The sequence below is a fragment of the Phocoena sinus genome, chromosome 4 (genome assembly GCF_008692025.1).
Source record: "Phocoena sinus isolate mPhoSin1 chromosome 4, mPhoSin1.pri, whole genome shotgun sequence".
Classification (NCBI taxonomy): domain Eukaryota; kingdom Metazoa; phylum Chordata; class Mammalia; order Artiodactyla; family Phocoenidae; genus Phocoena; species Phocoena sinus.
The window spans coordinates 17476469-17499756 of record NC_045766.1 but is presented as its reverse complement, the minus strand read 5'-3'; the positions used below and the strand labels follow the sequence as shown (position 1 = coordinate 17499756).

The window sequence follows — 23288 nt, the reverse complement described above, 5'->3', positions numbered from 1 at the left end:
TTCTTAGTTGCAGCACGTGGACTCAGTCCCAGCATGCGAACTCTTAGTTGTGGCATGTGGGATATAGTTCCCTGACCAAGGATCGAACCCGGGCCCCCTGCATTGGGAACGTGGAGTCTTACCCACTGGACCACAGGGAAGTCCCCAGCATGTTGCTTTTTGAACACAGAAACTTCGTTCTCTTTTTAATCATTTGAGAGTTGGCTAAATTTCTAGATGACCCGGAATGCACTTTGATCACCAACACCTTCTACTCCAAGTTAATGATTTTATTGTATTTCTCTAGTAAATAGCAGCCCCAGGACACATCACTCTATCATTTTGCCTCTGTTTTTAAACATTCTTCCCTTTATCGTGTTTTCTTAACTGCTCTTTCTGGAAAGTAAAAGGTATCCAGTAAATATTTGTGAAATGAATAAATGATGACCCTTTAATATGAAATTAGATTTTTCTACAGGAAGGACAAACTAACATACCCTTCTTTAATTAAAATCATAGGTCAGAAATTCTCTCGAAGTGCCACAGTATAATGTGGGAAGTATTTCATGTTGAACCAGAGTTGATACACATTTGAAAAAGGTGTAGCTTACTCTCAAGTAACTAAGGGATTTTTAATGCATTTTTAATTAAATGTAAGTGCAAATAGAATTGCTTGGTTCCACCTTATGTTGAATTACAATATGAAGTAAATTGAATGATTAAGCTGAAAATGACTTTAGTCTTCATACAGACTTGAAAATCTTTTCAACTTTTGTGGCATAGAATTGACTGCTTCTGTTTTGTTTTTGTTTGTATTTCTGAAGCAAGGAGAAGTCAGGCTGAAGTGTTTGAAAGCTCTACAAAGTCTGTATACCAATAGAGAATTATTCCCCAAATTGGAGCTATTCACTAACCGATTCAAGGTAAGAATGCTTAGCGTATTTCCTTTTTCACTTTAAAAATGCTCCTTTTAGCTAGTTTAGCAAATGACATTACCATAACAAGTGTTTAGGTCATATTCTTTACTGCATATTCTTTAAATGAACCTGTATTAAATAGATGAATCTCTGCTTTACAAAAGATATTACCAACATGAGTTCTTATTCATTACCTTCAATAGAAGGCTCACCTGCTTAAAATAAGATTTTTTTCATAGACAGCTTTTTATAGTTATATTAATTTTGCAAGGTAGGTTTGTCTCTGTTAGAGAATGCCAGTTGATGAAAAAGATTTTATATTATAAACATTTATAACACCTCCTGGTGTGTGCATAGGACTATGATAATATGGTTTCAAGAGTAAAGCTTTCCATTTAATCTAATCATCATTAGACTAATCTATCATTAGTCTTCCATGAACTCATCCAAAGACATTACCTCAGATCTGTCTCCACTTACTTTCTGTTCATGGTTGGTTTGATGTATAACTTTTCTTCAGGATCGCATTGTATCAATGACACTTGATAAGGAATATGATGTTGCTGTGGAAGCTATTCGATTGGTTACTCTGATACTTCAGTAAGTATAATATTTTAATTTAATCTGCTAATATATATATTTTTTAAAGTCAGGAAGATTTTTATTGTTCATAAGGGAAGAAATTTTTACTGTTAGTTTTATTTTATTTTATTTTTTTTTAAAACATCTTTATTGGGGTATAATTGCTTTACAATGGTGTGTTAGTTTCTGCTTTATAACAAAGTGAATCAGCTATACATATACATACGTTCCCATATGTCTTCCCTCTTGCGTCTCCCTCCCTCCCACTCTCCCTATCCCACCCCTCCAGGCTGTCACAAAGCACCGAGCTAATATCCCTGTGCCTTGCGGCTGCTTCCCCCTAGCTATCTACCTTACTACGTTTGTTAGTGTGTATATGTCGATGACTCTCTCTCGCCCTGTAAAAGCTCACCCTTCCCCCTCCCCATATCCTCAAGTCCGTTCTCCAGTAGGTCTGCGTCTTTATTCCTGTCTTACCCCTAGGTTCTTCATGACATTTTTTTCCCCTTAAATTCCATATATATGTGTTAGCATACGGTATTTGTCTTTGTCTTTCTGACTTACTTCACTCTGTATGACAGACTCTAGGTCTATCCATCTCATTCCAAATAGCTCAATTTCATTTTCTTTTAAGGCTGAGTACTATTCCATTGTGTATATGTGCCACATCTTCTTTATCCATTCATCCGATGATGGGCGCTTAGGTTGTTTCCATCTCCGGGCTATTGTAAATAGAGCTGCAATGAACATTTTGGTACATGACTCTTTTTGAATTTTGGTTTTCTCAGGGTATATGCCCAGTAGTGGGATTGCTGGGTCATATGGTAATTCTATTTGTAGTTTTTTAAGGAACCTCCATACTGTTCTCCATAGTGCTGAACCAATTCATATTCCCACCAGCAGTGCAAGAGTGTCCCCTTTTCTCCACACCCTCTCCAGTATTTATTGTTTCTAGATGTTTTGATGATGGCCATTCTGACTGGTGTGAGATGATATCTCATTGTAGTTTTGATTTGCATTTCTCTAATGATTAATGATGTTGAGCATTCTTTCATGTGTTTGTTGGCATTCTGTATATCTTCTTTGGAGAAATGTCTATTTAGGTCTTCTGCCCATTTTTGGATTGGGTTGTTTGTTTTTTTGTTATTGAGCTGCATGAGCTGCTTGTAAATTTTGGAGATTAATCCTTTGTCAGTTGCTTCATTTGCAAATATTTTGTCCCATTCTGAGGGTTGTCTTTTGGTCTTGATTATGGTTTCCTTTGCTGTGCAAAAGCTTTGAAGTTTCATTAGGTCCCATTTGTTTATTTTTGTTTTTATTTCCATTACTCTAGGAGGTGGGTCAGAAAGGATCTTGCTGTGATTTATGTCATAGAGTGTTCTTCCTATGTTTTCTTCTAAGAGTTTGATAGTTTCTGGCCTTATATTTAGGTCTTTAATCCATTTTGAGCTTATTTTTGTGTATGGTGTTAGGGAGTGATCTAATCTCATACTTTTACATGTACCTGTCCAGTTTTCCCAGCACCATTTATTGAAGAGGCTGTCCTTTCTCCACTGTACATTCCTGCCTCCTTTATCAAAGATAAAGTGTCCATATGTGTGTGGGTTTATCTCTGGGCTTTCTATCCTGTTCCATTGATCTATCTTTCTGTTTTTGTGCCAGTACCATACTGTCTTGATTACTGTAGTTTTGTAGTATAGTCTGAAGTCAGGGAGCCTGATTCCTCCAGCTCCTTTTTTCGTTCTCAAGATTGCTTTGGCTATTCGGGGTCTTTTGTGTTTCCATACAAATTGCGAAATTTTTTGTTCTAGTTCTGTGAAAAATGCCAGTGGTAGTTTGATAGGGATTGCATTGAATCTGTAGATTGCTTTGGGTAGTAGAGTCATTTTCACAATGTTGATTCTTCCCTTCCAAGAACAAGGTATATCTCTCCATCTCTTTGTATCATCTTTAATTTCTTTCATCAGTGTCTTATAATTTTCTGCATACAGGTCTTTTGTCTCCTTAGGTAGGTTTATTCCTAGATATTTTATTCTTTTTGTTGCAATGGTAAATGGGAGTGTTTTCTTGATTTCACTTTCAGATTTTTCATCATTAGTATATAGGAATGCCAGAGATTTCTGTGCATTAATTTTGTATCCTGCTACTTTACCAAATTCATTGATTAGCTCTAGTAGTTTTCTGGTAGCATCTTTAGGATTCTCTATGTATAGTATCATGTCATCTGCAAACAGTGACAGCTTTACTTCTTCTTTTCCGATTTGGATTCCTTTTATTTCCTTATCTTCTCTGATTGCTGTGGCTAAAACTTCCAAAACACTGTTGAATAATAGTGGTGAGAGTGGGCAACCTTGTCTTGTTCCTGATCTTAGTGGAAATGCTTTCAGTTTTTCACCATTGACGATGATGTTTGCTGTGGGCTTGTCATATATGGCCTTTATTGTGTTGAGGAAAGTTCCCTCTGTGCCTACTTTCTGGAGGGTTTTTATCATAAATGGGTGTTGAATTTTGTCGAAAGCTTTCTCTGCATCTATTGAGATGATCATATGGTTTTTCTCCTTCAGTTTGTTAATATGGTTTATCACATTGATAGATTTGCGTATATTGAAGAATCCTTGCATTCCTGGAATAAACCCCACTTGATCATGGTGTATGATCCTTTTAATGTGCTGTTGGATTCTGTTTGCTAGTATTTTGTTGAGGATTTTTGCATCTATGTTCATCAGTGATATTGGCCTGTAGTTTTCTTTCTTTGTGACGTCCTTGTCTGGTTTTGGTATCAAGGTGATGGTGGCCTCGTAGAATGAATTTGGGAGTGTTCCTCCCTCTGCTATATTTTGGAAGAGTTCGAGAAGGATAGGTGTTAGCTCTTCTGTAAACGTTTGATAGAATTCTCCTGTGAAGCCATCTGGTCCTGGGCTTTTGTTTGTTGGAAGATTTTTAATCACAGTTTCAATTTCAGTGCTTGTGATTGGTCTGTTCATATTTTCTATTTCTTCCTGATTCAGTCTTGGCAGGTTGTGCATTTCTAAGAATTTGTCCATTTCTTCCAGATTGTCCATTTTATTGGCATAGAGTTGCTTGTAGTAATCGCTCATGCTTTTTTTTATTTCTGCAGTGTCAGTTGTTACTTCTCCTTTTTCATTTCTAATTCTATTGATTTGAGTCTTCTCCCTTTTTTTCTTGATGAGTCTGGCTAGTGGTTTATCTATTTTGTTTATCTTCTCAAAGAACCAGCTTTTAGTTTTATTGATCTTTGCTATCGTTTCCTTCATTTCTTTTTCATTTATTTCTGATCTGATTTTTATGATTTCTTTCCTTCTGCTAGCTTTGGGGTTTTTTTGTTCGTCTTTCTCTAATTGCTTGAAGTGCAAGGTTAGGTTGTTTATTCGAGATGTTTCCTGCTTCTTAAGGTGGGCTTGTATTGCTATAAACTTCCCCCTTAGAACTGCTTTTGCTGCATCCCATAGGTTTTGGGTCGTTGTGTGTCCATTGTCATTTGTTTCTAGGTATTTTTTAATTTCCTCTTTGATTTCTTCAGTGATCACTTCATTATTAAGTAGTGTATTGTTTAGCCTCCATGTGTTTGTATTTTTTACAGATCTTTTCCTGTAATTGATATGTAGTCTCATGGCGTTGTGGTCAGAAAAGATACTTGATACAATTTCAGTTTTCTTAAATTTACCAAGGCTTGATTTGTGACCCAAGATATGATCTATCCTGGAGAATGTTCCATGAGCACTTGAGAAAAATGTGTATGCTGTTGTTTTTGTATGGAGTGTCCTATAAATATCAATTAAGTCCATCTTGTTTAATGTATCATTTAAAGCTTGTGTTTCCTTATTTATTTTCATTTTGGATGATCTGTCCATGGGTGAAAGTGGGGTGTTAAAGTCCCCTACTATGAATGTGTTACTGTCGATCTCCCCTTTTATGGCTGTTAGTATTTGCCTTATGTATTGAGGTGCTCCTATGTTGGGTGCATAAATATTTACAATTGTTATATCTTCTTCTTGGATCGATTCCTTGATCATTATGTAGTGTCCTTCTTTGTCCCTTTTAATAGTCCTTATTTTAAAGTCCATTTTGTCTGATATGAGAATTGCTACTCCAGCTTTGTTTTGGTTTCCATTTGCATGGAATATCTTTTTCCATCCCCTTACTTTCAGTCTGTATGTGTCTCTAGGTCTGAAGTGGGTCTCTTGTAGACAGCATCATAAGGGTCTTGTTTTTGTATCCATTCAGCCAATCTGTGTCTTTTGGTGGGAGCATTTAGTCCATTTACATTTAAGGTAATTATCGATATGTATGTTCCTATTCCCATTTTCTATATTGTTTGGGGTTCGTTATTATAGGTCTTTTCCTTCTCTTGTGTTTCTTGTCTAGAGAAGTGCCTTTAGCATTTGTTGTAAAGCTGGTTTGGTGGTGCTGAACTCTCTCAGCTTTTGCTTGTCTGTAAAGCTTTTAATTTCTCCATCAAATCTGAATGAGATCCTTGCTGGTAGAGTAGTCTTGGTTGCTAGAGTAGTCTTGGTTGCAGGTTTTTCTCCTTCATCACTTTCAGTATGTCCTGCCACTCCCTTCTGGCTTGTAGGGTTTCTGCTGAGAGATCAGCTGTTAACCTTATGGGGATTCCCTTGTGTGTTATTTGTTGTTTTTCCCTTGCTGCCTTTAATATGCTTTCTTTGTATTTAATTTTTGACAGTTTGATTAATATGTGTCTTGGCGTATTTCTCCTTGTATTTATCCTGTATGGGACTCTCTGTGCTTCCTGGACTTGATGAACTATTTCCTTTCCCATATTAGGGAAGTTTTCAACTATAATCTCTTCAAATATTTTCTCAGTCCCTTTCTTTTTCTCTTCTTCTGGAACCCCTATAATTCGAATGTTGGTGCGTTTAATGTTGTCCCAGAGGTCTCTGAGACTGTCCTCAGTTCTTTTCATTCTTTTTTCTTTATTCGGCTCTGCAGTAGTTATTTCCACTATTTTATCTTCCAGGTCACTTATCCGTTCTTCTGCCTCAGTTATTCTGCTATTGATCCCATCTAGGGTACTTTTAATTTCATTTATTGCATTGTTCATCACTGCTTGTTTCATCTTTATTTCTTCTAGGTCCTTGTTAACTGTTTCTTGCATTTTGTCCATTCTACTTCCAAGATTTCGGATCATCCTTACTATCATTATTCTGAATTCTTTTTCAGGTAGACTGCCTATTTCCTCTTCATTTGTTAGGTCTGGTGGGTTTTTATCTTGCTCCTTCATCTGCTGTGTGTCTTCTCATTTTGCTTATCTTCCTGTGTTTGGGGTCTCCTTTTTGCAGGCTGCACGTTCGTAGTTCCCGTTGTTTTTGATGTCTGTCTCCAGTGGCTAAGGTTGTTTCAGTGGGTTGTGTAGGCTTCCTGGTGGAGGGGACTAGTGCCTGTATTGTGCTGGATGAGGCTGGATCTTGTCTCTCTAGTGGGCAGGTTCACGTCTGGTGGTGTGTTTTGGGGTGTCTGTGGCCTTATTATGATTTTAGGCAGCCTCTCTGCTAATGGGTGGGGTTGTGTTCCTGTTTTGCTAGTTGTTTGGCATAGGTTGTCCAGCACTGTGGCTTGCTGGTCGTTGAGTGAAGCTGGGTGCTGGTGTTAAGATGGAGGTCTCTGGGAGATTTCCACCGTTTAATATTATGTGGAGCTGGGAGGTCTCTTGTTGACCAGTGTCCTGAAGTTGGCTCTCCTACCTCAGAGGCAGAGCCCTGACTCCTGGTTGGAGCACCAAGAGCCTTTCATCCACACAGCTCAGAATAAAAGGGAGAAAAAATACAGAGAATTAGTAGAAGTATGAGTAAAGAAAGAGGAAAGGTGGAAAGGAAGGAAGGAAAAAGAAGCAAAGAAGGAAAGAAAGGAGGGAGGGAGGGAGGAAGGAAGGAAGGAGGGAAAGAAGGATAAAAGACAGAAAGAAAGATGATACAGTAAAAATAAAATAAAGTATAATATAGTTATTGAATTAAAAAATATTTTAAAAAAAAAATAAGGGACGGATAGAACCTTAGGACAAATGTTGGAAGCAAAGCTATATAGAGAAAATCTTACACAGAAGCATACACATGCACCTTCACAAAAAGAGGTAAAGGGGGAAAAATCATAAATCTTGCTCTCAGAGACCACCTCCTCAATTTGGGGTGATTCCTTGTCTAAAGGAGGGAAGGAAGCAAGGAAAGAAAGAATGAAGGTAAAGTATAATAAAGTTATTAAAATTAACTATTAAGAAAAAAATTTTTTTAAAAAACCATGGACGGATAGAGCCCTAGGACAAATGGTGGAAGCAAGAGTATACAGACAAGATCTCACACAGAAGCATACACGTACACATTCACAAAAAGAGGAAAAGGGAAAAAAATCATAGATCTCGCTCCTAAATTCCACCTCTTCAATTTGGGATAATTCCTTGTCTATTCAGGTATTCCACAGATGCAGGGTATATCAAGTTGATTGTGGAGCTTTAATCCGCTGCTTCTGAGGCTGCTGGGAGAGATTTCCCTTTCTCTTCTTTGTTCTTACAGCTCACGGGAGCTCAGCTTTGGATTTGGCCCTGCCTCTGCGTGTAGGTCGCTGGAGGGCGTCTGTTTTTTGCTCAGGCAGGACGGGGTTAAAGGAGCCGCTGATTCGGGGGCTCCGGCTCACTCAGGCCGGGGGTGGGGGTGGGGACGGGGAAGGAGGGGCACTGCGTGCGGGGCGGGCCTGCGGCGGCAGAGGCGGCGTGACGTTGCACCAGCCTGAGGCCCGCAGTGCGTAATCCCGGGGAAGTTGTCCCTGGATCCCGGGAACCTGGCAGTGGCGGGCTGCACAGGCTCCGCGGAAGAGGGGTGTGGAGAGTGACCTGTGCTCGCACACAGGCCCCTTGGTGGCGGCAGCAGCAGCCTTAGCGTCTCCCGCCCGTCTCTGGGGTTCGCGCTTTTAGCCGCGGCTCGCCCCCGTCTCTGGAGTTCCTTTAAGCAGCTCTCTTTTAAACCCCTCTCCTCGCGCACCAGGAAACAAAGAGGGAAGAAAAAGTCTCTTGCCTCTTTGGCAGGTGCAGGCTTTTCCCCGAACTCCCTCCCGGCTAGTTGTGGTGCACTAACCCCTTCGGAGTATGTTCAAGCCGCCAACCCCAGTCCTCTCCCTGAGCTTCGTCCAAAACCGAAACCCGAGCCTCAGCTCGTAGCCCCGCCCGCCCGGGCTGGTGAGTGCCAGTCGGCACCGATCCTCTGTGCAGGAATCTGCCCGCTTTGCCCTCTGCACCCGTCGCTGTGTACTACTCCGCGGTACCGAAGCTCCCCCCTCCGCCTCCCGCAGTCTCCGCCCGCAGAGGGGCTTCCTAGTGTGTGGAAACTTTTCCTCCTTCACAGCTCCCTCTCACTGGTGCAGGTGCCGTCCTTATTCTTTTGTCTCTGTTTTTTCTTTTTTTCTTTTGCCCTACCCAGGTACGTGGGGAGTTTCTTGCCTTTTGGGAGGTCTGAGGTCTTCTGCCAGCCTTCAGTAGGTGTTCTGTAGGAGTTGTTCCACGTGTAGATGTATTTCTGGTGTATTTGTGGGGAGGAAGGCGATCTCTGCGTCTTACTCTTCCGCCATCTTCAAGGTGCCCCCTCTGCTAATATATTAATGTTTTTTCCCAGCATTATTGATGTACTTCGCATATATAACCCTAATATATATTCTTATCACTTTAGGTTTTACTTTCACATTTTAAGGTTAGGTTTGAAACAAAATGTTTTGTTTTCTCTTTGTTTTTTATTTTGAATATTGTCTACTTTCTTTACATAAAAGTTCTTTTATGCAGTATCAGAGAAGTAACATACTTCTGTTTGAAGAGAGAGAAGGCTTCAAAGGGATAGGTTTTTCAAATAGGCTTCTTTGGAATGGTATAGAAGTAGGAGAAAGGAAATAAGGCATTTAAATTGTGTCATTAATATGGTAGAGATTTTAAAATAGGAATAGTTAGTTTCATCTATAGAGCTTTGACTAAAAACTAGGAAGAATCTATGTGAGAGAATGCAAGTGCCGGCAAAGTCATTACAAATCCTCCCCTCCCCGCTTTGTGAGGCTTTATCTGTCATACACCAAACATCATGTATGCTAGGGTCTGTTGTTGTTTTGATCTCTTTTTACCTCTTTCTGCTCCACTACCATATTCTTTGTTATTGTGGCTTTATACTCTAGTATATGTTGTATGTTATAAATATGGCCTCTTAGTGGTTTGTTCCTTCTTCTTTGCCTTTCTTTTTAAAATCCACTTAGCTACTTGTGGATTTGTTTTTTCTTCTTTATGAATTTTTAAAGTACTTTTGTCTAATTCCTCAGAAACTTTGGTTGGGAGTTTAAATATTAGAACTCCATTTAGGGACTTCCCTGGCGGTCCAGTGGTTAAGACTCCATGCTTCCATTGCAGGGGGCACGGGTTCGATCCCTGGTTGGGGCACCTAAGATCCCGTAGGCTGCACAGCATGGCCAAAACAAAGAACTGCATTTAATTTTATAAAAAATTTAGGAGAGAATGGAATCTTTTACAATTATGTATTGTAATGCTTTATTTAGATCTCATTAGGTCTTTTATATAAGGTTTAAATTTTTTTTTAATTTTTTCCTAGAGGTATCGTACATTATTTACTAGGTTAATTCTTAAATACTGTATGTTTTTATTGTTTTATTGTTATTAGTATTTAGTGTTAAAAATATTTTCTACTTAGTTATTGCTAAGGCAAGGAAACATTTAATTTTTATGTTGGTCTTTTATGTGCAGCCTATTAGAACTTTTATCCATGTTGACAGTTTGATTGTATTGAATTTACTACGTAGATTATTATATGATCTGCAAACAATTTCAGTTCTGTCTTCTCCTTTTCTAACCTTAAAACTTTGTTTCATTCTCTTGTCTACTTCCATTAGCCAGGACTTTGAACACTATGAAAGTATCACTGATAGTGGATTTTTTTTGTTCTTGTTCTAGGAAGGCATCTAAAGTTATTTCTGAGATAGGTTTTTGATATGATAGAAGTTCTTTTGTATTCTCAGTTTTCTGGGATTTTCCTTTCATACATTGTTGAGCCTTTAGAATTACTCTTCCTTGGAAGTAAGGGAAGAAATAATATCAAAGCCAACAAATCTAATGTTGAGCCATTAGATTTGTCTAATGGTAATTTACACCCATGCATTTCTAGAATAAATCCTGTTTGAACATATTTGTTTTCATTGTATTTTGCTTAAATGCAATGTTATATTTAATATCCTATTTAGGATTTTCACATCTGTGTTGTGTGTAAATTTGACATAATTTTTTCTGTTCCTTACCCAACTTTGAAATCAAGATATATACTGTTTGTAAAATATCTTTAGTAGTTGCTCACCGTTTTCCTGTTCTGAAATAAATTTGCTATGACAGATTAATTCCTCCTTGAAATTTTGAGAGAATTCTTTTGTTAAAGCCATGTCAGTTTTAAGTTTCTTTTGAGAGAAAGGTCTTTGATTACCATTTCTACTTCTTCAGTGGTTATCCATCTAAGTTAACCGTTATTTCCTCTTGTAATAATTTTGGCTTTTCATATGATTTTTATAGTATATCAGTTTTATCACAGTTTTCAACTTTATTGTTTGATAGCTTATGATATTTTTATTCATAAAACTTTATTATTTCTTTTGTTATTTGCATCGTTCGTTTTATTTGTATCCTCTTCTTGATGAGTCACGGCAGAGGTTTGTTCATCCTACTGTTCTTTTCAAAGAACTAGCTTCTTTTAGCTATTTCTTTCTTGTTTTTGAACAATCGTATTTAAAGTAACAAATATACCTTTAAGTACTACTTTACTAGTCTCCTAAAAATTTGGACATAGAATATTTTCATAGACAATGTTAAGTATTTTGATTACCTTTATGATTTTCAGTTTAAATCAAAATTATTCAGTAGTAATTTTTGTTCTCCCTAGATCAGATTGGTTAAAGCTGTTCTTTCTATTTTATTGTATTATTTGAGAATGTGTTCTGAGTACTTTGGTCAATTTTCTGAATTTTCTAAGTATGTTTAGAAACAATACATATCTGTGTTGTGTATATAGTTATTTATATTTATTACTTTGAATTTATTTAGTGTCATTCAAATTATCTATACCTTTGCTTATTTTTGTCTACTTTTTCAGAAGGATGTGTTAAAGTCTTGAACTACTATTGTTCACTTGTCTTTCCTTTTCGGTTGTTGCTTGGTATACTTCAGAGTATATAGATCAGTACCTCTCTATTCATGATTTGTACATCTTCTGATAATATTCACTTTATCCTTACATCTCATTCTTCCTTGTCATTTATGAAGAATTTTTTCCTTTTCAATTCTATTTTAAATTATTATGCCCCCTAGTTATAGTTTACTTGTAAATTTCACAAGCTTATCAATGTCTTTCCCTTGAACAAAAAATACCCACATTCCAACCACTTGTATTTTTCATCGGAATTGTCTAGAGTTTAAAATCTATTGTTAAGGATTACTTTTTTACCCTTTTTTGGGTTTTTTTGCTTCCTTTTTTTATTTAGTTTCAGTAATTGCTCATTTAGACAAGAGTAAACTTTGCTTTGATATTACTTCTTCCCTTACTTCCAAGGAAGAGTAATTCTCTCGTGGACTCCTCCAGTATTGTCTTTTCAGGCTAGTTTACTTCCTTAAAAAGTATTTTCAAACCATCTAAGACCTTGTTTGGCTAAAAAAAATCATACTTTCATCATGAATTTAGAAAATGGTTTGGCTAGTTTCAAAAGTCTATTTTTAAGGTTTTTTTCTATGTTTTCATTGGAGGAAATAAGGGCAAATCATGTCTTATATAAAAGTATAGTTATGGCCCTCCAGCTGTGTCAAGTGACCTAATAATTCATTAGGTACATTGGTCCTTCTGTGGATTCCTCAGAGAGCTCTCCCTTTTGCAGGAGAGGGAGATGTCATCCTGGAACCCACAGAAGTCCTTAGGATGGACCTCCAAGTGAGGGTCCTTGGCTTCCCACAGGAAGGAATTCCGGAGTGAACCATAGTAAAGGGAAAGCAAGTTTATTTAGAGAGATACACATTCCATAAGCAGAATGAGGTCTGTCTTAGAAGGCAAGAGTGGCTCCAGGGCACAGGGTCTTCTGGGAGGGTGAGATCTGCCCAGGGGCATGGGGTCATAGGTTTTTATGGGTTAAGTAATTTCATAGGCTGAGTGGGAGGAATATTCTTGCTATTTTGGTGAAGGGTGGGGATTTCCCAAGAATTGGACCACTGCCTAGTTTTTGAACTTTTATGGTCCTCCTCGGAACTGTCATGGTGTAAGAGGGAGTGATTTTTAGTATTTCAATGAAGGTATAATTAGCTAAAGGTCAGTGACCCAACTATTCTCAAAGCCACCTTGGTTTGAGCTGGTTCTAGCCTATCTTAGCATCCCAACAGCTGCTCCCCTTCTTCATTATCTAGCTTTTTGTGTCCTGTCCCTTTCCCTCCTGTCTCATCCCCACTCTAGGTATTTATGACAATGGGAAGTTCCCCAGAGTGGACAGTGCCTCCTCTGGCTATTTACTGTGTGACTCAGCGCCTGACTTTCAGGTTTCCTCTGTTTGAGTTGCTTGCCCTTTAGGTGGTCTTGTTGGGCAAAATGTCTTTTAAAACTATCCAGGCTGGCTCCCTTTAAGTATTCCATATCTGGCCTAAAGGAAACATGGAAGAAGTATGGATTTCTACTCATTATATTGCTCAATCTCCTAATGTCTACTTATATATTATTTCGGTGAGAAATGAGCTAAGGTTCCCAAAACTAACTCTCCAGTCTCTTATAGCATTGCATGAAATGATCTGGCCTTATTTTTCTTGGCTTGTGGACTCTCTACCAGAACTTCCCCAAAACAACAAGTTAAGTCACCTTTAACATCCTGTTATACCATCTTTAAATTCTTTTTCTCTGCATCTGTTAATTCTTCTTTTGGTATAGATTACTTTCCTTTCACTTATGAGCTTAGATTACTGAGATATCTTGTTAAATTTTTTTTCCTATGAGTTTAACTTTATCCTGAGGGTATTAGCTAATTGAGTTGATGATATACATGTAATTAAGTGAAGAGGTTAAAACTTAGGCCTTGTTGAGAGGGGGAAAAAAGTGTACTTTAAAAAATGCTTCTGTCTCCCATCCTTGATATTCAGCTCTTTTTCATTCAGAACTAAAGTTTCTCCCTTATACTATGATGCAGCTACCTTATTCTGCTGCAAAGGTCATTCTAATTTATATTTGTCAGATCCCTCGATCTCCTCCTAACCTCTATGCATCTCCAGAGAATGAATTTATACCCCTACATCTTGTCAAGAACCTGTATAGCCCAAGAATTCTGTAGTCATCTAGTCATTAATCTATAACCCTGTCAGACATTTTTAATCATGTTAATAATCAGGAAATAGATGTTCCCTCTTTGGGAAAAAAATACTTAAAGATACATTCCAGCAAACCAAGAAAAGGTTCAAACTTTAAGAATACATGAATAGAAAGGTGGGAAATTTGTGTTAATAGAGGAGTGGTTATGACTAGTGAATCCATTTTACATAGAAAGAAGACTAAATAGTATTGTAAATATTATGATAAACTATAATTTAAAATAGACAATTCTGGAAAGAGTTACATAGTACAATAATAATTTAACTCTGTAAAACAGGGGCAAATACGTGACCAGTGCCTATTAACAAAAATCTTATGCACATTTAAAGAAACTGAGCTAAACTGGGCTAATATATATCCCAAGGTACTAATACTCATTGTCCATAGGTGTGTATGAGAAGAAATGTGGACATTTTATTTTCTTGTGTTATCTGTAGTTTCTGAATTTTATATAACAATTAAGTGTCTTTTACAGTTAAAGAGAAATATTATTTTCAAAGTCAGACTAAAAAGAGAGGAAAATAAAGTCAGCATGCTTGAGCTTTTATAAAGAACCTTACAAAATGTTAATCAAGGTAGAACTGACAGTAAATATTTTTGGCTCAGTGTTACTTTCTGAATTTTTCAGTGGAAGTGAAGAAGCTCTTTCCAATGAAGACTGTGAAAATGTTTACCACTTGGTATACTCAGCACATCGCCCTGTTGCTGTGGCAGCTGGAGAATTCCTTCACAAAAAGTGAGTTAATTCTCTTTGAAACCAGGTTCCACTTTCATATGTTGTTTTGTCGTTGTTTTACAGTTAATGAAAGAAAGTAATAGTGACTGAAAACAGTGCTAGAAGTGGCCATTGCCCCAAGTTCTGGGGGTTATAATATTCTCACACCTACGTGCACATCATGAATCACATCCCTGAGAATGATGTCCCTTGTGATATATTCCTTTGGCCTGAAATCTAAAAGGATGGTTCTCAGCTAGTCAGCTTAGGTGTGTGAGTGGAGAAAGGAGAAGTGCTTGAAGTTTATAAAGACTCCCATAAGTAACTGATATTTTATTTCACCAAATTTTTTTCCCTTTTAAAATTCTGAGTTCTCATCTTCTCAACATTGGTAATTTAAATATCCTCAAAACGCCTCCCAAATTTTCATTTTTCTCCGTTCTGTCAGGATGAGGATTATTTTAATCAGTAATCCATAATGATGCTAAAAATTATATATGCAGTTACAGTTTAAAAGCAAAATCTCATCTATTTTTTTGACAAAGCATAGCGCTAGTGAGAGTTTATGAATATAATTAAACATTCTTATGAAATATATTTTTGATCATGGTCTACTGTATATGTTACATAATTTATTAGTAGATTAATTCATTCTTAAAATGTAAACATATTCTTGGGCAAGGGGATGTTTTGCTTTGTTTTCGTTTTTGTTCATAGATTTAACTTAGTGACTTTGACAGGTGAACCCAGAAGTCCATTACATGTTGTGATTTGTAATTATGCTAAGCACAGATGTAAATCATGCACTGGGCAACTGTTGTACATGGATGATTAACTTTGATAATGAGCAGGCCTGGCCCTCCATCCAGCATCAGCAGTTCAGTGCTGCAGCCACAAACTGCTCTTTACTTAATGGTACCTCTCAAAGTGAGAAAAAGTTGTTTCTATGTGAAAAATCTTTAAGAAGGAAGCTGGCTAGTAGGGCATGCTGGTAATGAAAGTGAGGAAGAAAGTCAGAATTTTTAGGCATGACTTTTAAAATACGATATTGACTTTGCCAGTGACTCTGACATCATTGGCTAATAAAGAATAATGCTATTTCCATATTTATCTTGAGGTGTTGTCTATCACAAATATCAAGGGTATACTGTAGTCTTCCCTTCCTTTTTTTTTTTTTTATTTTTTTTTTATTTTTTTTTTATTTTTTTTCCCTTCCTTTTTTATTGTATTCTAGTAATAAATTCTACTCTATTCTCTACTTAACTTTTCAAAAAGCTTTGTGTTTTTTTAGAAAGAATTATTACTTCTATAGTTTCAAAGAAAAGATAGGCTAAAAAGGCTGGTCAGCTACAGAATAGAGGCCATAAACTGGCAGCACTGTAATCAGAAAGAGCCTTTGGATATATTTAATTTTATTTGTATTGTGTTTTTGTAAGTTTGAAACACTTGCTAAAGAATTTTAAATTATAATATTTTACGTAAAAATTGACAAATGTAAGCTGCCATTATTTTTTATTTCTTTGTGAAAAGGAAGTCAATTCCTATGCAAATGAAAGCTTCACTTCATAAGCTTGTTTTATGCCCCTGCCCTGAAAATATTCAGTTTGAGAACTTTGATTCTTAATGAACTCTTTCAGCATTTTCCCACCATTTAATATTGTGATCTGTTAAAATCTTAACAAGTAAACTGTAGACTAGCCCCAGAATTCCACGATAAAGTTTAAAAAAAAAAAAAATGTGTGCATGCACATAGACTTAGTCTGTTTTTTAGTCTAGTGTATTAAGCTATACCAAGCATCCAAAAAATGGTAAAATGTATCTGAAATGAATGTTTTAATGTCATTGAAAATTCTACATTTTAATATTAGAAAAATTAAGCTAATTACTCAGTGCCTTATATACAGTGAATGCAGTTATTTAAATTTGTACATTTTAGTGTAAAGGACCCTCATATTTTCCATTTGCCCCCCACCTCTGAAAGCCACCCAAATAAGCTTTCTTTTAAACCAGTCTGATATCTGTGCAGATATAGCTTCAAGATAATACTCTAGTCTTCTATACCCCCACCATATACTTTCCCCTTCCCTCCAAAAATACTGTTTCTCAATACTCATTTTCTGCTTGAAATTGGTTTATATTTTATGTCACATGAAGTTTTTCTTATTTAATTCAATTATTTAGCCTCTCATCTGAGAGGCCTACTATGACTTCCATGTCTAAACTAGCACTCTATATTCCTATTCCTAGACCGTTGTATTTCCTTGTAACACCTGAGGTGGTATATACTGATCTACTGTTTATCTCCAACCACTAGAGTGAGAGCTCAATGAGAATAGGGATTTTTTCTTTGTTCAGTATTATATCCCTTTTACCTGGAGCAATACCTGGGAGTAAGGCACCTTGAGTAGTCCTTAAGTTTTGTTAGAATAAGTCTTCTTAGGAAATTAAAATTTTCAGGTCATTTCTTTGCCGTATTCTAGAAGTTTTGCCACTAAGTAGCGTTTTTATAAATTTAATGTTTCTTTCATTTTACTCAATACTGTTGGGTTGTTGAATACTGTTTCTAGGTAATAGGTTAGTAAACAGAAGATAGTGGAAGAAGTAAATCATGATTAAAAGTCTGAATTTTTACCATTATTGCTGGAACCTTTGGTTAAATTCTATAATTACATGACTGTAAAATGGATATTTAAGAAAATAGAACTCTATTTAAAATTACATACTTTAGTATCTATCATAGAGAATAAAAAGTTTGTTTTTCATAAAGATTTGAACATTGATTAGCCATCAGTAAAAAAAACTTTCTTTTACACTTTATGTATAGTTGAACTGTATGAAATTGTTTAGATCTAACCACTTTTTTGACCTATAAAAACATCAGTTACATACTTGTGTTGAAACAAATCAGTAACCTGATCTCTAATACTGTTTTCTTCTTTTAACACTGAAATAATTTATACATTGAAGGAAAAGACTAAAATTCATATCCATGTAAATTTGTAAAGTTCTTGTTTTGTTACTTATTTCCAGGCTATTTAGCAGACACGACCCACAAGCAGAAGAAGCATTAGCAAAGAGGAGGGGGAGGAACAGTCCAAATGGGAACCTTATTAGGATGCTGGTTCTTTTCTTTCTTGAAAGTGAGGTAAATTTTTAACATAATTCTTTATTTTGTTTTTGTTTTAACATTAGATTACATTTTAAATAAAATTGTTTAATTCATTGTAATTAACGATATTTTTTAATCAAATGAAGACAAGCCTGTTTCTTACAAATCTGACTCCATGGATATTTTCTTTGTTTTGTTTTGTTTTTTTTCTGGTTTTTTTTTTGGCTGTGCCATGTGACTTGTGGGACCTTAGTTCCCCAACCGGGGATTGATCCAGGGTCCACGGCAGTGAAAGCCTGCATCCTAACCACTGGGACCACCAGGGAATTCCCTGCTCCATGGATTTGATTTTATGATTATGGAATCAGTACTCTACCTTTTGTGGGAATATGTATGCAGGTGTGGATTAACACTGAATATAGGCTAGCAATTTTTTAAGTTTTATAGTATTGCATTGTAATACTACATACTTTTTATTGTTGCTTTTTTTTTTCTTGAATTTTTGCCCATGGCTTTTAAATTATATTATTTAGGGAATTCCCTGGCAGTTCTGCGGTTAGGACTCCGTGGTTTCACTGCCGAAGGCCCAGGTTCAATCCCTGGTCAGGGAACTAAGATCCTGCAAGCTGTGTGGCATGGCCAAAAAAAAACACATTATATTATTTAAACAGTTCATGAACATTGTCAGGCTATTAAAACCATTAGTTTTATCTTGTTTGAAAATTATGTTATTTAAGGAGAAAGAAAAATATGAATTTAGATGTAAATTAGTAGTTGTACAAATCCATAGTAGTAATTCCATGTGACATTTCCATGTCAGTTTATCAATTAAACAGTTAACATCCATAACATATTATCTATCTAAATCTGTTTGCGCAAGTGAACTTTGTTTTGCCCACTTAAATGTTCTTTGATATTAGAACTGTATTTCCTACTGCTGGTATGACATTGGGGGAATGGCAAACTAAACCTAAAGACCCCCTGAATGAACAAACTTGTTGGCTTATAAGTGAGTGGGAACAGAGTTGCAAAAAAGGTGGCGAAAATCTGGAAATCTAGGACCCTGAACTTTACTTGGGGAAAGAGTATTTTTGGTTTGTATTGGAATGTCCAGGAAGAAGAAAAACTTGAGACTGTATGCTCAAGTTTGAAAGTGCTGGAGAAACCCTGTAGGAATGAGGAATAGAGAGACAAACAGGCAGTCTATAAGAAAATTAAAATCAGAGAGAGATGTAAGAACTTACTCAGTGGAAAGAGTGGCGTTCGGGCAAAGCAAAGCCAGAAAAGTGGTAAAGTGGTGAAGGAATTCCCGGTATCTTTTAAGTGAGTTGGGAACAGATAGAGAAAGAATAAAGTCAGAAACAAAACCAGTTGGAGAGTTGCGTTTGAGTAAAGGACGTGTTTAAGAATTTAAGAACAGTGTTTTAAATGTGTATACAGATTACGTGGGATCTTGTTAAAATGCCAGTTCTGATTCAGTAGCTCTGGGTTGGGGTCTGAGATGCTACCTTTCTAACAAGCTCCTAGGTGATGTTTATGCTTCTGGACCAGAAGTCCAGGGACCACACTTTCCATAGTAAGGGTTTAAAGCATTATTTTCTTAACAAAGCAAGTATGGATATATTATGGAGTAAAATACAGATGTTTGTGAATGTTTAAGGTAAAACACTAAGTACTTAATAAATATCCCACTTGTGGTAGATGATTCAAATTAAATCTTTAGCCCTTTAGGCTTTAAAGAAATGGGATTAAAAGTATTTTGCAACAATCAAGTCATATTTAAAAATTTGACTTTAACAGCAACAGTAATTTCAAAATTTGATAGGGATGAGACACATATATACTATTTAAACTGCTGAAAAGTTTAGGGAATATGATGATCAGGCTACTTTAACTTGATTATTAATTGAAAGAAAATGTTTTAGATCTCTGAAAGCCCAAGGACTTTACTTTTTGATATATTAAAATCCATAAGTAGTTAGTTTTACACAGTTTCATCTTCTATATAAAGCAATAATTTGTGATGTGTATTACTGCTCTATATTTCAAATGGTACTGCTGTTCCGTGTGTTTGCTGCTGTTTACTAAAGTGTTATAAGAACATTAAAATATATTTCCCAGTTCTCCTCTGTGGCATTCTTGTCAGCTGCAAAAACAACTGCAAATCATACTTAAGGGTTTCTTGTGTACACCTGGAGCTGAATGCTTATTAAAGCCATATTCTTACAATACGGTGGGATTCTGATTGTCTTATTCTGAATTCCTCTTGTTTTACTGTAATGTGTGTTTCAGTAATATTTTAGACTCGTAAAAAGTTGAATTGAAAGAGACCTTAGAAATCATAAAGTAGAATAAGTCCAGCTTATAGATGATTACTGATCAGTTAACTAGAATTAACTGAATTGAAAATCATTCCTATTCCTTTGTTTTACTAGGATGTTAAATAGTAACATTTTAGTAATAGAATTCTAAAATGTTGAATTGAGAGAGGTTTGTAGTCCATGGAGTAGTAGTCCTCTTTTATATGGGAATTATAGGTGAAATGATGGAGATTAAGAGATCTGCCTAAACTAGTTTTTCTTTCCTTTTTAGTAGTCATTGGTTTCAAGTGAAAAAATACCTTGTGTATTTGAGATACATGCCATATAGTAGGATAAATGGTACTTGCATGTGATGAGTCCATATTTCCCTATATGTAGTGTGACCATAATACTTCCTGTACAAACTGTGCTGCTTTTCAGAGTGACAAGGATGCTATTAATAATTATTCCAAAGCACTAATCATAACCCAGAACATTTCTGGACAATCTAGAAGTACGGTAACTGTCCTTCTAGGCATATGGAATGATGAGGTGCATTATGACAGTAATTTAAGACAGAAAGTTAACAGACATATTATTGATATAACCAGGAAATTTCCCCAGAGTATTAACTTTTGGGGGTTCTTTTTTAATATGTTCTTCAAGCTTCACCAATAACTGGCTCTGCTTCTGCAGAGAATAAAAGCCAATATAACAGTATTTAGAAATTTTAGGCTTAATAATTTGGAATGGTTATTTGCACTGTAACTGATTTTCCATAAAAGGAATAAATATAAGATTCCATTATACAGTGAACTCCTTTAGTGTATTTAACTATTCGACAGAGAAGTGAGCAGGGCAGAAAAAACATGAGGTAAAATATTTATGAGCAACCTTGAAGCCAATTAAAGATAAATGGTAACACACCCAGAAAATTGTAAATAAAGTCACCAGGAAAATGAGATTAGTTTGTTATATACGGGATTAGAGGACACCCTATAAAATAAATTATACTTAGATATAGCAATGTAAAGTTCACCTAGACAATAAATATAATTTTAATTTATGTTATATAATTTATACATAAATTTTAATATAATTCTGATTATCTGTTTGCTGTACAATGACTCTTTCTCCATTAATGAGCTACCTTTTTTATTCATCTAATTCCCAAGGAGTACAAAGAATGCTTGCAAATGCCTGATTTTCATGCTGCTTTTATGAAATTATGTTACAAAAAACTGCGTTTAGAAAGTAAACTTTTGTGTTGTTGTTAGGGTTCCAGATCCTTTTTTTAAAAAAAATTAATTTATTTTATTTATTTGTTTCTTTATGGCTGCATTGTGTCTTCGTTGCTGCCGCAGGCTTTCTCTAGTTGCATTGAGCAGGGGCTTCTCTTGTCGCGGAGCACGGGCTCCAGGCACAAGGTCTTCAGTAGTTGTGGCGCACGGGCTTAGTTGCGCCGTGGCATGTGGGAGCTTCCCAAACCAGGTCTCGAACCTGTGTCGCCTGCATGGGAGGGCGGATCCTTTTTTTTTTTTTTAACATCTTTATTGGGGTATAATTGCTTTACAATGTTGTGTTCGTTTCTGCTGTATAACAAAGTGAATCAGCTATAAATATACATATATCCCCATATCCCCTCCCTCTTGCATCTCCCTCCCACCTTCCCTATCGCACACCTCTAGGTGGTCACAAAGCATGAAGCTGATCTCCCTGTGCTATGCAGCTGCTTCCCACTAACTATCTGTTTTACATTTGGTATTGTATATATGTCCATGCCACTCTCTCACTTCGTTCCAGCTTACCGTTTCCCCACCCCGTGTCCTCAAGTCCATTCTCTGCGTCTGCGTCTTTATTCCTGTCCTGCCCCTAGGTTCTTCAGACCCTTTTTTTTTTAAATTCCATATATATATATGTGTGTGTGTGTGTGTGTGTGTGTGTGTGTGTGTTAGCATATGGTATTTGTTTTTCTCTTTCTGACTTATTTCACTCTGTATGACAGACTCTAAGTCCATCCACCTCGCTACAAATAATGCAATTTCATTTCCTTTTCATGGCTGAGTAATATTTGATTGTATATATGGGCAACATCTTCTTTATCCATTCATCTGTCAATGGACACTTAGGTTGCTTCCATGTCCTGGCTATGGTAAATAGTGCTGCAGTGAACAATGTGGTACATAACTCTTTTCAAGTTATGGTTTTCTCAGGGTATATGTCCAGTAGTGGGATTGCTGGGTCATATGGTAGTTCTATTTGTAGTTTTTTAAGGAACCTCCATACTGTTCTCCATAGTGGCTGTACCAATTCACATTCCCACCAGCAGTGCAAGAGTGTTCCCTTTTCTCCACACCCTCTCCAGCATTTATTGTTTCTAGATTTTTTGATGATGGCCATTCTGACTGGTGTGAGATGATATCTCATTGTAGCTTTGATTTTCATTTCTCTAATGATTAATGATGTTGAGCATTCTTTCATGTGTTTGTTGGCAGTCTGTATATCTTCTTTAGAGAAATGTCTGTTTAGGTCTTCTGTCCATTTTTGGATTGGGTTGTGTGTTTTTTAATATTGAGCTGCATGAGCTGCTTGTAAATTTTGGAGATTAATCCTTTGTCAGTTGCTTCATTTGCAAATATTTTCTCCCATTCTGAGGGTTGTCTTTTGGTCTTGTTTATGGTTTCCTTTGTTGTGCAAAAGCTTTGAAGTTTCATTAGGTCCCATTTGTTTATTTTTGTTTTTATTTCCATTTTTCTAGGAGGTGGGTCAAAAAGGATCTTGCTGTGATTTATGTCATAGAGTGTTCTGCCTATGTTTTCCTCTAAGAGTTTTATAGTGTCTGGCCTTACATTTAGATCTTTAATCCATTTTGAGTTTATTTTTGTGTATGGTGTTAGGGAGTGTTCTAATTTCATTCTTTTACATGTAGCTGTCCAGTTTCCCAGCACCACTTATTGAAGACGCTGTCTTTTCTCCATTGTATATTGTTGCCTCCTTTATCAAAGAGAAGATGACCATATGTGCATGAGTTTATTTCTGGGCTTTCTATCCTGTTCCATTGATCTATCTTTCTGTTTTTGTGCCAATACCATTCTGCCTTGATTACTGTAGCTTTGTAGTATAGTCTGAAGTCAGGGAGGCTGATTCCTCTAGCTCCATTTTTCTTTCTGAAGATTGCTTTGGCTATTTGGGGTCTTTTGTGTTTCCATATAAATTGTGAAATTTTTTATCCAGTTCTGTTCAAAAATGCCATTGATAGTTTAATAGGAATTGCATTGAATCTGTAGATTGCTT

The 23288-nt window shown here is 36.3% G+C and overlaps 1 protein-coding gene across 1 annotated transcript in view; it reads left to right on the top strand.

Moving 5' to 3' along the window:
• STAG1 (stromal antigen 1) overlaps nucleotides 1–23288 on the top strand; it is a 444727-nt gene that overhangs the window by 335940 nt on the left and 85499 nt on the right. The window contains exons 11-14 of the mRNA XM_032629925.1: nucleotides 804–902; nucleotides 1417–1496; nucleotides 14499–14606; nucleotides 17616–17730. Of these exons, the coding sequence (XP_032485816.1) occupies nucleotides 804–902; nucleotides 1417–1496; nucleotides 14499–14606; nucleotides 17616–17730 (402 nt within the window). The remainder of the gene's footprint in view (nucleotides 1–803; nucleotides 903–1416; nucleotides 1497–14498; nucleotides 14607–17615; nucleotides 17731–23288) is intronic.